Here is a 15,581-nt window from a genome sequence, read left to right as displayed (position 1 = left end):
ATGGGAATGCAGATTGGTACAGCCACTATGGAAATCAGAGTGGAGTTTCCTCAAAAATTAAATATGGAACTGCCATTTGACCCAGTGATCCTACTTTTAGGAATATAGCCTAAGAAGCTTGAAAAACCAACCAGAAAGGACATATGCACCCCTATGTTCATTGCAGCACTATTTACAATAGCTAAGATCTGGAAACAGCCCAAGTGCCCAGCAGTAGATGAGTGGATAAAAAGCTGTGGTACATTTACACAATGGAATACTATGCAGATGTAAAAAAAGAAAGTTTATTTTTTAATAGTATTTGTTTATATGTGTACCAAGTAGAAACGAAAAATAAATCTCTTACTGTGGTGCTGTAACACATCCCCAAATGTCCATGCAGGACACTTGCCTGATAAAGGAGCCAAGCCTGATTAAGTGGGAATGGGGGTTAGAAGATGTTTAGCACCTTTAGCATTCACTCACACACAGGGAGTGGGAAAGGGCATCTTTACTAGAACTCTCATGATGTCTCCGTATCTCACTGGTCTGTGACAAGAACACTGCCAAAACACCGAAAGTTAAAAGAGGAAACGTATTTGCCAATGTCACCCCAATAAATGCAGTAAAAAAATTTTTAAAAAAAGAGGAATAAAATTAGATGAGAAGCAAGAGCACAACTTACAGCTTGAGGCTAAATATTCTAACTTGATATATTTAATCTACCGTATTTCATCTAATCTAATACATTCAGTTCATACTGTATTCAGTATAATATTCACTTAATGTATAATATGTGGATACATCAATATTCTATCTATAATAATAAAAGCATAATATGCTAATTAGACCGGACGTCCTGTGAGGGAAGCCCGGGTCCTGGGTGCCAGAGGGAAACAGGTGCCAGTAGCTGGGGGGAAAAAGTCTACTCTTGCACGAATTTCGTGCCTCAGGCCTCTAGTATACTAATAAAGAAAAAAACCATTAACTATGACAGTGTTTTCTTACCACTTCTGTTTACTTTTGTTTATTGAAAGAATTCTTTTAGACTTGGAATTTTTATATTAGCCTTTCACATATATAAAGAGAAACATATAAGCAAAACAAATTGCCTTAGGTGCTTCGAAAACTACTTTGCATTCAGAGTCCAATGCTTATGAATCACTTTATGACTCAGATTTTAATATATATTTTTTGCTTTTATGTTTTTATTAACATGACTTTAAAAAACAAGCATCCACACCAGTGAGGATGGGAGAAGGGAGGGGAGGATAGGGCAGGCGTGGGGAAGGAATTCTGCTCTATTAGTGATCAGATTAATGTTTTTATCCCACAAAAAGTTGTATCAAAAATACCATTAAAGCAGCATTTCATAAAAGAATCCATAAAAGAATCAAAAGCTCTTAGCTGGCTTTGTAGAGCTAGCTGTTTTTTAACCATTTGGTTCCTTGAAGTTCAAAGAGCACTTCACTAATGTCTCTTAGATTTTATTCCAAGCCCATGATGACACTTATTATGCAAATGTTGATGCTGTATTTGATGTTCTTCTGCCTGTGAAAGTATATCCTAACATCCATCTTGCCAAAGTTACATGTTACTCATTTTGCTTTCTGAAATGTTCAAGTATGAAAACTAGGTACCCTGTGGATCAATGAAACACAGATACCCCAGGAAAACAGAAAGCCGCAGAGCATGTCACTCATTATGCACCCCACAGGAAGAAACAAGCATGGAATCTCATGGCATCATTATTATTTCTTAAATATAAAATCAAGTAAAGGCTTCCAGTTACATAATACTTCCATTTAAAGTTGACAGATATTGGATTTGGCTGTGGGGAATAAAACAGTATTAACTTTTCTTCTAGCAACCAACAGATAACATCATTTTAATTTAACCCAGTACTTCACAAATAAAAACTTAAGTTTAATAGAAACTATGATATAGGTTATTATAAAGGATTTTGATGATTCATTTCTGACTTTAAAATTCTATAATTTTTTTTTTTAATTTAGAGGCAACTAAAAAAGAGGAACATTATAGTTGTTAAAGAAAGCTAACATTGACTTTCGTCCTAGCTGGTTTGGTTCAGTGGATAGAGCGTTGGCCTGCAGGTGATTTGGGTTGGATTCCGGTCAAGGGCACATGCCCAGGTTGTGGGCTCAATTCCCAGTAGGAGGCAGCCGATCAAAGATTCTCTCTCATCACTAATGTTTCTATCTCTCTCTCCCACTCCCTTCATCTCTAAAATCAATTAAAAAATATTTTTTTAAAAAGCTAACATTGACTTTACATTTACCAAACATTTCTATAAGCATGGCATTCTTGAGTGAATAAGATTTTCAATTTCATATCTACAAATCCCAGAATCAAAAACCTTTGAAAACCAAAAAATATCTCATAGGTTTTCAATAAACTCATTTGACAGCAACATATAGTGTCAACAGATATAAAGCTATTTATGTTCTACTTATCCCACATAAACAGCATTTCATTATAGAAATGATAATGTCTGATTACTGGAAACTGCCCAGACCTCGATGAGGATATTATGTAATAATACATGTACAAAATTAGCTTTTATCAAATCTGAAAAATTTGGAATTCTCAAATATATCAAACACTAAAGGTTTTAAGAGATTGTGGACCTGTATCCTATATATACCATGGACATTTTTCTTCTCCCCATGTCTCCATGGACTTTCTGATCCATTTCTGATTAAGGATGAATTAGGAAAAAAGATTTTTAAAAATCACACTTATTGGGAATCCCTGAAAAAGCACAATCTCCCTCCTCAGGCTTCCATAATGCTGTCTGTCACATACAAAGGTGATTCTTCCAATACATCAGCAATGTGGCATAAGGTTTAAGTTGTTTTCCAAGTAGAAGCAATAGCTTTGCATTAATTTCATCACACTCTCTCTTTTCACTCAGATCTCTTTGGTGACTGGTGTTATACAGACTATGGGAGGGAGAAAAAGCTAAATAATACTAGTGGGATAAAACTATGACCTTTATCATAATTACACTGTATTCTAACAAAATAAGATGAATATTTCAATTAAGCTTCTTTAAGAAATAAACAACTGCCCTAACCAGTTTGGCTCAGTGGATAGAGCGTCGGCCTGTGGACTGAAGGGTCCCAGGTTCAATTCTGGTCGAGGGCATGTACCTTGGTTGCGGGCACATCCCCAGTGGGGGGTGTGCAGGAGGCAGCTGATCGATGTTTCTCTCTCATCAATGTTTCTAACTCTCTATCCCTCTCCCTTCTTCTCTGTAAAAAGTCAATAAAGTATATTAAAAAAAAAAAAAACAACTATGTTCAAAATGAAAGAAAAAGACAAATAACAGATTACCATATATTAATTCAGTGACAAAAATTTGTGTTAGTATGTGCCAAGTATTGTGTTAAATATTTTGCATATATTATTTCATCTTCACAATAAGCCCTACAGTACTTTTATTATTCCCATTTTACAGATGATGAAATTAAAGTCCAGATAAATTAAGACGTCTGTACAAGGTCACATGATTACTAACTAGAAAAAGTGAGATCTATGTAGTTCTGTCAAATTACACTCTATTGCCTCTCAACAAATACTCAAGTTCTGCTTTGTGTTGGAAGATAAAACTGTGAGCAAGATAGAAACCCTTCTTGACTTTAGGAAATTTTAAAACAGAAATCTTTGAGCATCTTCTTCAAACCCTCAATTAGACAAAGAAACAACTCAGAAAAAGAAAGTGACTTGCCCAAGGTCATACTGAGGGGTAATACAAAAGGACAAGAACTACTGTCTCCTGACCTTTACACCACTGCTCTTTCCCATTCCACAGGTCCACAGGTGAATAACTAGAGGTGAATAGCATAGCCTAGCTTTTCTTAATCATCACCTGCCTCTAAAAGTCAGGTCTATTAGATTGCAGCATCTCCTAGAGATAATGATGCAAGAGAAAGAAAGATTCTACCTTAACTTCCAGAGTCAAATTAAGTTCACAACTGGCTGAAAAATAAACAGCCGCTCTTACACTACTTTATTACATCATTAGTACTCCTATTTGTCAATGGAAGTAAGTACTTTTACAAAATATGGTATTCAAACTTGTACTGAGCATCCAGTATATACAAGACTACATAGGATACAAACATCCTTTTCCAGAGATGTTAAGGGAGCAAAATAGAATACACAGTTAACAACATGGGCTATATAAAAGACAGATCTTGATTCAAATCCACATAATATCATTTCCTAATTATAAGATCTTGGGAATGTTATTTGTCCTTTTTAGGCTTCAGTTTCCTATACGTAGGTGAGACAATACAATGACATCAAATAGTTAAAATGGTCATATGAGGTAATAAACACATATGAAGTATCAAAATAGAGTGCCTGACACACAGGAGATGGATGATAAGGAGTACAAAAATATAACAAGAATTATCTATTTCTACCATAATAATAATTCTCAAAGAACCATAAGCCAGCATTTTAAAAAGTATTACTGAAGCTCAATCAACTCAAACACTTCTTAGGAAGAATTATGAGATTTCAAAATTTTAAAAATTAAGATGTTCTTTTTTTTTTTTTGAGGAAACACAATTATAGCCTGGCTAGTGTGGCTGAGAGGTTGAGCATTGACCCATGAACCAGTAGGTCGCAGTTCAATTCCCAGTCAGGGCATATGCCCAGGTTGGGGATTCAATCCCCAGTAGGGGATGTGCAGCAGCAAGCAGCTGATCAATGATTCTCTCATCATTGATGTTTCCATCTCTCTCCCCTTCTACCTTCTTCTCTTTGAAATCAATAAAAACATATTTTTAAAAAAGGAAACACAATTATAAATATTTGAGTTACTGCTCAACAATATCACTATAAACAGGAATTTTTATTTTACTACTTGATCTCAAATTTGTAATTACTCCACACTGAAAGCGCAAATGACAAAAGAAAAAATATATAAATTTGCCTTCAAAATTAAAAGTTTATCTCAAAAGATACTATCAAGAGAGTGAAAAAACAACCCACAGAACAATTTCATCTCTGATAAGGGTCTAGTATTCCGAATATAGAGAATTCTTACAACTCAATAATATAAATACACAATTAAAAAATAGGCAAAGGATTTGAGCAGACATTTCTCCAAAGATATGGCCAACAAACAATGAAAAATGTTCATCATCATTAGTGATCAGAAAAATGCAAATCAAAACCACAGTGAGATACTACTTTACAGTCACTACAATGATTATAATAAAAAAGACAGCTAATAACATGTATTGAAGATGTGGTGAGCCGAGGCCGGTTTGGCTCAGTGGATAGAGCGTCGGCCTGCGGACTGAAGGGTCCCGGGTTCGATTCCGGTCAAGGGCATGTGCCTGGGTTGCGGGCACATCCCCAGTAGGAGATGTGCAGGAGGCAGCTGATTGATGTTTCTCTCTCATCGATGTTTCTAGCTCTCTGTCTCTCTCCCTTCCTCTCTGTAAAGAAATCAATGGAATATATTTAAAAAAAAAAAAAAAGGAAAAAAAAAAAAAGATGTGGTGAAATTGGAACCCTCAATACACTGCTGGTGAGGACGTAAAATGGTACAGCAATTATGGAAAATAGTCTAGCAGTTTTTCAAAAGGTTATCCATAGTTATATGACCCAACAATTCTACTCCTGGGTACATACAGAACAAAAATGAAAATTTATGTCCACACAAAAACTTGTACAAGAACGTTCTTAGCAGCATTACTCATAATAGTCAAAATGGAAAGAGCCTAAAATGTGATAAACCCACCAGTACACTGGAGTACTATTCAGCAGTGCAAAGGAATGAAGTACTGATATATACTATTAACATGAATGAACCTTGAAAACACTAAATGAAGAAATCCAGTCACAGACCACATATTGTATGGTTTCATTTATATGAAATGCCAGAACAGGTATCCATAGAGATAGAAGTAGATTAGCGGCTGGGAGGGTGGGGGAGATATGGTGACTTCTTCATGGGTTACTTTATGGGTACTGGTTTCTTTACTGGAGCCATGAAAATGTTCCAAAATTAGACAGTGGTGATAGTTGCACAAACCTGTGAATATACTAAAATCCATTGAATTGTACACTTGAAAAAGGTGAATTTTACTTTATATCTCAATAAAACTGTTATAAAAATTGTGTAGTCATTCTAAATTTTGATTTATGCTAATCACTCTAACCCTAATATGGAAACCAAAGATGCTTTTTTCAACCGGGTATGTTAAGACTTAGAAACCTACACATTTCAGGAATCTCGACTCCTTGAAATTCTATCTAATTTCAATTTCTCTCCCTGCAATTTAATCCCACTCTGCCCTGAGCCTAAATTTTAAAATTAACCTAAACACAACTCAAAATCTCTCCATGAACCTGAAAATTCTAAGTTGTTACCTGACTTCTTCTACAATGTAGTGCCATAAATCCCTTACAAAGACAATCCAAGTTTTTTAGCCATTACTGTATCTTAGGCACTAGTAAGAATTTTATAGTCATCTAATCTTCACTAAATTATCTCCAATTTACCATCAAGAAAAACATTTTAGAGATGTTAAGGAACTTACCTAAGATCACACAGCTAAAATTCAGAAGAACTAGAATTTGAACCCACATTAGAAATTAGACTTGCTTAATTGCATGAAGTCATAATTACAAGAAGAAAGCTAAGTAAAAAATAACCAATATGTGAAAATGTCAATAATTTATGTGGTTCATCATGGCTTCAGGAGAGGGCACTTGTAAAATTGCTAATACTGTTTAAGATCAAGTACACCCATGGGCCAATATTCTGGGTAGTACAGGTCAAGATATTGATTAGGTATTTAGAGAAACCTGTCTGCCCCAGAAGAGTAAATACCCTTACTTCCCGGTCTTATATTCACTTAATTATACCCACTGCCAACCCCAAGAAAGACTATGCCTGTCCAGAGGACTCCTGTGGTTAACTGGGCCCACATTCATAGAGTCTAACAGCCACTGTTTAGAGACTTCTCACACTCGCTATTCCTCAGGGAAAAGCCACAGACTGACCTGCCATCTGAGCAGACCCTTATAAACTACTGCTGTTGCATTTTAACTTATGAACTGAGACCTTCCCCATCCAATCAAAAGCTGGCAGCTATATCCTCCAGAATTACCAATCAGAACAGGGAGAACTGCCCTGACCAGTTTGGCTCAGTGGCTAGAGCGTCTGTCCGCCTGTGGACTGAACAGTCCCAGGTTTGATTCCAGTCAAGGGCATGTACCTGGGTTGCGGGCACATCCCCAGTAGGAGGTGTGCAGGAGGCAGCTGATCCATGTTTCTCTCTCATCGATGTTTCTAACTCTCTATCCCTCTCCCTTCCTTACTGTAAAAAAAAAAAAAAATCAATAAAATGTATTTAAATAAATAAATAAATAATAATAAAAAAAAAAACAGGGAGAACTTGGGAGTCTTCATTTGCATGAAATTAGACCAATCAGGAACAGGGAGCAGGCATTTTTCTCTAGATAAGACAGCTTCCCCTTTGTCTCCAGAAGGGCATTTTCAGTTTCTACTGAAGACTGCATTTCCAGGGTTTTCAAACTGTGTCAACTGAGCTGTTTCACGGGAGCAGCTTCACTTGAATAGTTTCTCCCTTCACAGCACCACACATTGGGAATTCTGTTGGCATTGGACTGGTAGCAACAACCTTTGTGACACCATGCCAAGTTCAAAGAGAGATGTGGGAGTCTTCTAGAGAGGCACTGAAGCTAAACAGCGTAGTTCTGGCGTTGGAGCAAAACAGATTTCAATTCACATCTTCATTTGCCCACTATCTTAACTCTCTAAATATTTAGTTTTCCCATTTTTCTTTTATTTTTCAGTTAGCAGTCTTTTTAAAATTTTTATTAATTGATTTGACAGAGAGAGGAAGGGAGATAGAGGAACATCAATTTGTTGTTCCACTTATTTATGCCTTCATTGGTTGGTTCTTGTATGTGCCCTGACTAGGGATCGAACCTGCAACCATGGCATATCAGGACAATGCCCTAACCTACTGGCCTACCCAGCCAGGGCTAGTTTCCTCATTTTTAAAATGGGGATAATCCTCATTTTGCAAAACTGAGGAATAAATGAGATATAGTAGGTAAGTGCTTAGTAGAATTCCTGGCTCAGAGTAATAGCTCAATAAATGATAGCTGTTTTTATTATTACTGAAGTGTAACATCGATAGTTTTATTAAAACGATATCCAGCCCTGACTGTTTTGGCTCAGTGGATAGAGCATCGGCCTGTGACTGAGGGATCCTGGGTTTGATTCCAGCCAAGGGCACATGCCCAGGTTGCAGGCTCGATCAATGATTACACTATTATTTTTCAAGCAAAACTTACTTTTTCATAATATAAAAATAGCTCACAGAGAAAAGCTGGAAACCACAAGAAAAGAAACAACCATAATCCAACAACCCCAGGACAACTTGTTAAATTATTGAACACTTGCTTTGGGAGCGTGGGTGGTAGTCAGTCTGACTATATCCCTTTTTCTTTATTTTATTTGCCTAGTTGAATTTCTGTAAAATATAAAAAAGGGAGAAAACAAAATGTAAAAGAGCTAGTCAATTTTGCCTTCCTTTGGGGGGCAAGTTTTCAACTATTAGAAAAATGAGATTTGAGGATTATCTGTAGAGTGTATCCTCATTTTCTCTCATTAATAAAGATCTCAAAATGCATTTATAACTTGAGAACTGCAGGTAAAACTATCGAGCCCTGGCCGGGTAGCTCAGTTGGTTAGAGGGTCCTCCCAATATGCCAAGGCTTCGGGTTTGGGTCACACACACACACAGGAATCAATGAATAATGAATGAATGGGTAGGGGAACAAAGGGGTCGATGTCTCTCTCTCTCTAAAATCAATCAATAAAAAATAATGCGTTAGGGTTCGTATCCCAGCGGTGCCTCCAAAAAAAAAAAAAATGCGTTAGATGATAAAAGGTTACACATTATTGCCCGAGTTTGAGAAAAAATAAAACCCAACAAACTGCCTTTTTCCCTGGGACCTGCTACCTTGGGAATCTGAGGAAATCCAGGAAAAGAGAAAAATTTTCCAGAAATGTTCAGCCTATGGAATAACCAGAACTCACAACTTGCAGCAGGGAATGAAAGGGAAATCAACAGGAAACATACATAGCAGAAGTCATGTCTAGCACAGAAAACAAACAGGAAATACTTTAAAAGGCCAAATTGCAAATACAGATTAACAGAGTACAAAATTAAATACTGGGTGATGCACCTGTTAAAGGAAAAGAGGAACAGACTATGAAGTCTCATGCATTCAGTGTAAACACTACTTCCTGCTCTGGCAGGCTGTCCGGTAGGAAGCCGGGGGATCCTGGCTACATCCAAACTACACAGCTACTCAGCTCTGACTCAGTTTCTTATTCTGTAAAAAAAAAAAAAAAAAAGATACACTTTGCACATCTGTTTGGCAACTCTACAGGGCTGTACAAATCAGCATCCCTTTTCTACTTCGCGTCAGTGTGACATGGAATTTTATCTCACGGATGGGAGTAAGTTATTATTTCAGGCATGCTGATTCTGCAAATGCGCTGAGCCTGGTGGAACCACAACTGTGGAAGTTTAGCAAGAAATCAGAGGACTCTGCAGACAGGTAGACAAAAAATGCAGAAAACTGGACGGCAGGCCTCAAACGAACCACAAGAGAACATGTTCGCAAATACACATGATCAATAACAAATAGGACAATGCCCCTGGTATTAACTGTGAAACACCTAGTTAACGCCCGGCAATGACATCTGTCCAAATTCATCTACCAGTGCAGCCCAGCTAATGCGCGCGCTTCAATCCTAGCTCGTCCGCACACACCACCGCCCGGCAAGATCCACTTTTTAAAAAACGTCTAGCCACTGGACCAGTCCACCGGCACCCTCGGCCTTTGTCATCGCGAAAGGAGCATGCATGCAGTCGAGATCCTGAAGTTTAAGTCCATCCTTCCCCAAAAATTAAGATCCCGGGATTTTACACTCTATCAGCCTGATGTTTCTAAAGCGGATCACGGACCTCTACGGGATGTTTGTTCTAGCTGTTGGCCAACCATCACGGAAAAGAGAATGAATTCTTTTAAACAGTGAGGGCTGGCGATACTGTTCAAGTCTTAGCCTATCTCCGCGAGGATTTACTACCATGAACATCTAAAACAAAAGGAGAGACTGCCTCGATGAGGTTTCCATACGCGGTAGTAACAACGAGGGGCTTTGCAAGTAGCAAGAACCCGTCCCAAAGCCCGCAGCCGCGGGGCAGCGCGCGGGAGCTCCCCCAGGACGCTGCTCCCGGACGCGGGCGCCGTGCACGCCGGCTTCCCACGCCGGGAGGGCTGTCGTCGGGGGCCGGGAGCCTCCTCGGGCCGGCCGGGGACCCACCGCGTCCCGTCCCCGCGGCCTCCGCTCTCCGCCCGGCCTCCCTCCGACCTCCCTCCCGGCCGCGCCGCCCGCCGCGCTCACCGCGTTCTTCTTCTGCACCATCTTGTCCATCTTCTTGGCAATGCGGACCACCTCGTCCTCCATGGCTCGGGCAGGTCTTCCCCGTGCCCGGCCCGTTTGGGACCGGGAGCGGGCGGCACTGGGGTGGAGATCTCGGCGGGACGCGAGCTCGGGCGCTCAGCGAGCCCAACGCGGCAGGCCCAGCCTAGGCCCTTCCTCTAGACCCCGGCCGGTGGCGGCGGCGGCGGCGGCTCCTCCCCCGCAGGCAGCGCCAATCGAGCCCCGCGCGCTCCGACCAGGCGCTACCAATCGACAGCCGGTCGATGCGGAGGGGCGGGCCCGGGCGCCGTGGGCGGGGCAGGGAGCCAGCTCGGCGGCAGCGTTTCCCGCCGGGCCGCGGGGAAAGCCCACGAGCTGCGAGGCGGGCTTTTGGCGCGCGCTCATCGCGGACCCGCCTCCACGCAGAGGGAAGCTTCGCCCGGGCCGGCCTCCCGGGCAGCCCGAACCTGCAGAATGCAACGTTGTCTTTTTCTGAAAGCAGTGAAACCCAAGCCTCCTCTCCGTGGTAGACCCTGGAAACAAATACCCCTCCCATAGCCCTAGAGCCGTTGATATATGGGTTTAATCCTCTTAAGTTTTTCCTTTGTACTTTTAAAAGTTTTTTTTAATTGTTGATCGTATTACAGATATCTCCCATTTCCTCCCAGTCCTTACCCACCCCCACCCCCGACCAGTGATGGCGAACCTATGACTGGCGTGTCAGAGGTGATACGCGAGCCCATTTTTTTGGTTGATTTTTCATTGTTAAATGGCATTTAAATATATAAAATATCAAAAATATGTCTTTGATTTACTATGGTTGCAAATATCAAAAAATTTCTATACGTCACACGGCACCAGAGTTAAGTTAGGGTTTTTCAAAATGCTGACACGCCGAGCTCAAAAGGTTCGCCATCACTGCAGGCTAGGTCCGTGGTCGGCAAACGGCGGCTCGCGAGCCACATGCGGCTCTTTGGCCCCTTGAGTGTGGCTCTTCCACAAAATACCGACTTCTCCGCATGGGCCACGAAGTTTCAATTGCAGTGTACATGCACGCCCGCAGGTGGTATTTTGTGGAAGATGTTGTACCCAGATTTCAAAGTTCCCAAGACCCCCAGGGAGCCAGTCAGTCCGATGCAAAAGCAAAGAGTCTTTAATGCAAGCCGGGTTGCGCTCCCCGTTCACCAGACCCACCGACACAGCGGAAAGTCCAGTGGCCGAGAGAGTGAGGCCTGATGGGACAGGGGGTTTTAAAGGGGGGTGGAGTGAGGGCAGGAGAGGGGACTGTGGGCCCCGCTGATTGGCCAGGCGCCAGTCGGTACAGGATGTGGTCATAGTGATGGCGTGCACTTCCCTTGATTATTATTGGTTAGTCCAGAGAAATCCTGGGTGTGGCTAGCAGCGGCTTCCCCCGGCGATGAAGCACATGGCTCTGTCCCAAAATGGAGAACCCAAGGCAAGATGGAGGGCGCAGTCCTCGCCCGGCTCCCGCTGCTGCCGCTCGAACACGCCGCAAGGCAGGATGGCCCTCCCGCACAGCACCTGCAGCCGGCCTGCAGGCGGACCGGGACTCCCACAACAGCGCATCTGGGCGGCACAGGCCCAGCAAACGGGGTGCGGCCGGTGGAGTGGCCCAGCTCTGGAAGAGCGGCATCCGCTTGGAGCAGGCCCGGCCCACAGGCCGGTGCACTGCAGCATGGCGGCCTCCCCGGGCTAGGGCACGCGCCCCACTCCGCTGCCGCCGCTGCTGCACTGGGGCCGGGTCCACAAGGCCCGCGTGGGCCTGGTCCCGGGGGGAGGCAGCGGGCGGGTGGCAGCCCGCGCCGGGCTCCCGCCGTGGGCCGGGGAGCCAATGGCCCCCTCATGGGGCCTGGCGGCCGGCCCACGCAGGCCCCGGCCCCCCCGACTGGGCCCCGAGGGCCGCACGGACCCCCGGCCCCAGCACGGGCAAGCGGGGAACCGACCACGGGGGAAGGGAGGAAAGAGCCAGGCGGTGAGGCCTTTCGCTCCCACGACCTCCCCTGTGGTCGGTCGCCGCCCGGCCCCACCCCTCAGCCCGCCGGCCACACAGCCGGTCCAGACACTCGGTGCGCCTTTCAGAAGAGCCATACTCAAGGGGCCAAAGAGCTGCATGTGGCTAGCGAGCCGCCGTTTGCCGACCACTGGGCTAGGTCATCCCCCTGGGGCTGGGGCCGGGGCTGGTAAAAGCCTGCCTGGTACACAGCTCCGGTCCTTCCTGTGCACACCCATGTCCAGGAGAGGCAACCACAAACTGGATCTCTTGCAGCTCCAACCTGATTGCCCAGGGGCACTCACAGGTAGTGTCTGACATAGGCCTGCACCAGAGTCCCTCCCAAGAGGCCCCAGAAACACCTAGGATAGTTTCAGGGGCCTTTCAAACAAAATGAAGCACAACACCCGCATCATGGCGGTGGGAGAAGAAGAGGGAGAACTAGGGATGAAGAACCTATCTGAAGAAATAACAACAAAAAAATTCCACAATGTGGGGAAGAAAAAAGACACACAAGGCCAGGAAGAAATTCCCAAACAAGATGAACACAGAGGCCCACACCAAGACACATCATAATAAGACAGAGGCAATTAAATATATATTATTTATTTTTTATGATTTCATAGAGGGAGAGAAACGTCAATGCTGAGAATCATTGACTGGCTGCCTCCTGCACGCCCCACCCTGGGAATGGAGACCCAAAAGCATGTGCAGTGACTGAGAACCTAACTGTGATCTCCTTGTTCATAGACAGACACTTAACCACTGAGCCACTCTGGCCGGGCAAGAGGCAATCTTAACAGCCAGAGAAAGTTATCTACAAAGGAGCTCCCATAAGACTGTCAGGTGATGTTTATCTCCACAGAAATATTTCAGGCCAGAAGGCATTAGTTTGAAATATTCAAAGTCATGAAAAGTGAGGACCTAGAACCAAGATTACTTTACCGAACGGTGCTATCATTTTAAAATTGAAGGAGAAGCTTTGCGCAGTGGCAGTATCTTAGCCAATGAGGTTTATCCAAGGCAAGATTATTGCTAATTGAAAAAATAATAATTAAAATAAAATTGGAGACATAAAGATCTTGTCAGACAAGTAAAAGCTAAAGGATTTCATTACCACTAAGGTAGTACTACAAGAACTGTTATAAGATCTTATTGAAGATGCAGGAGGAGAAAAGAAGAAAGAGAAGAGGAAAAGAAGGTAAAGAAAGCAGGTGGAAAAATAAAATGGCAAAATATATGTACCTATCAGTAATCACTTTAAATGTAAATGGCTTAAATGCACCAATCAAAAAAACATATATATATAGTAGCTGAATGAATGAGAAAACAAGAACTATATATATACTGCCTACAACAGACCCACCTCAGAAGTCAAGATACACCAAGACTAAAAGGGATAGAAAAAAGTATTTTATGCAAATGAAAAAAAGCTGGGGTAGCAAGTGTGGTGAGGTCCTGTGGTGGAGTGGGAACAGGGTAGTAGGGGATAAAGGGCGGGGGACATCTGTAATACCCTCAACATAAAAATAAATTAGAAAAGACACGGAAAAATAAGTGTTGGCAAGAATGTGGAGAAATTGGAACCCTCATACACTGTGACTGAAAATGCAAAATGGTGCAGCCACTTTGGAAAACAGTCTGGCAGTTTTTTTAAAAGGTTAAAGATAGGATCTAGCAATTCTATTTATAAATACATTACCAAGAGAATGAAAACATATGTTTACTTGGATGTGAATGTTCATTATAGCATCGTTAATGCCAAAAGTGGAAACAACCCAAATGATGACTAGATTAAAAAATGTGATCACTCCATACAATGAAATGCTATTCAGGAGTAAACAGAAATGAAGTACTTATGATACATGGTATAGAATATTATGTACCTTGAAAACATTTTGCTAAATAAAAAAGGCAGTCACATGATTCCATTGATATGAAATGTCCAGAACAGACAAATCTATAGAGACCAAGAGTACAGTAGTGGTTCCCTAGGGCTTGGAATGGTGGGGAAGTAGAAACTGGCACAGGATAGTTGCTAAAGGGCACAGGGCTACGTTACAGGGTGATGAAAATGGATTGTGATGATGACTATAATTTTGAATATAGAAAAAGCCATGAATTGTACACTTTAAATGAGTGAACTACATGGTGTGTTCATTATATCTTAATAAAGCTGTTACCAAATATATATATATATATATATACATATATATATTGACTGAAGATTTGATTTTGGATGGTGAACACAATGCAGTGTACAGATTATGTATTATAGGGTTGTATACTTGAAACCTATATAATTTTATTAACCATTATCAGCTCAAGAAGTTGTGGTACATATATACAATGGAATATTACTCAGCCATAAAAAAGAATGAAATCGTACCATTTGCAACAACATGGTTGGACCTAGAGGCTTTTATAGTAGGTGAAATAAGACAGACAAACATAAAATTTCATCTATTTGTGGAATATAAAAAACAAAATAAATGTACAAACAAAACAGAAATAAACTCATAAGTACAGAGAACTAACATGGGTTGCCAGATGGGAGGGGGACTGGGAGACTGTGGGAAAAATTGGAGGGATTAAGAAATACAAATTTGCAGTTACAAAATAGTCATGGTGATATAAAGTACAGTTTAAGGAATATAGTCAAAGATGTTGTCATAGCTATATGTATGATGTCAGGTGGATGCAAGACTTATTGGGGGCATCACTTCACAAGTTATATAAAGGTTTAACCATTATGTTGTACACCTCAAACTAATATAGTATTGAATGTCAACTGTAATTGAAAAAGAAAAAATTTCTTTAAAAAGAAAAATATTTGGATAACTGATTTATGACACTAATTTAAAAAATTCCATGAATATTATATAAAAGGATGATAAAAGAAAACACCAAACAAAACTTCTTAAATAGTTTAGGAATGCTAAAAAATAAGTAAGAATTTTTTTTAGCTTATTAAAATTGCATAGCGAGAGCTTTTCTCATGCTTGGTTCTATTCCATTTCTCTCTAAATTTTCTTGTGATTACATTGACATTTTCCTCCTTTTCATTATAGACAG

The 15,581-nt window shown here is 41.5% G+C and overlaps 1 protein-coding gene and 1 pseudogene across 6 annotated transcripts in view; one reads left to right on the top strand and one right to left on the bottom strand.

The window, feature by feature from the left end:
* The window catches only part of TCEA1 (transcription elongation factor A1), a 36,096-nt gene extending 25,373 nt beyond the window's left edge, over window positions 1-10,723 (bottom strand). For 2 of the 6 annotated variants that reach the window (XM_059671764.1, XM_059671765.1), the window contains exon 1: window positions 10,478-10,723. In XM_059671764.1, coding sequence (XP_059527747.1) covers window positions 10,478-10,540 — 63 coding nt within the window. In that variant the 5' untranslated portion in view covers window positions 10,541-10,723. Of the gene's footprint in view, window positions 1-8,461; window positions 8,532-9,249; window positions 9,400-9,518; window positions 9,618-10,477 lie in introns of all 6 variants that reach the window. The other 4 variants (XM_059671769.1, XM_059671766.1, XM_059671768.1 and 1 more) reach the window with 4 other exon arrangements.
* Window positions 10,724-13,484: 2,761 nt separating this feature from the next.
* LOC132220218 (U4 spliceosomal RNA) lies at window positions 13,485-13,567 on the top strand (annotated as a pseudogene).
* The last annotated feature ends 2,014 nt before the right edge of the window (window positions 13,568-15,581 follow it).

The sequence above is a fragment of the Myotis daubentonii genome, chromosome 17 (genome assembly GCF_963259705.1).
Source record: "Myotis daubentonii chromosome 17, mMyoDau2.1, whole genome shotgun sequence".
Lineage (NCBI taxonomy): Eukaryota > Metazoa > Chordata > Mammalia > Chiroptera > Vespertilionidae > Myotis > Myotis daubentonii.
The sequence above is the reverse complement of the archived record's forward strand: the minus strand, read 5'-3'. Positions and strand labels throughout refer to the sequence as shown.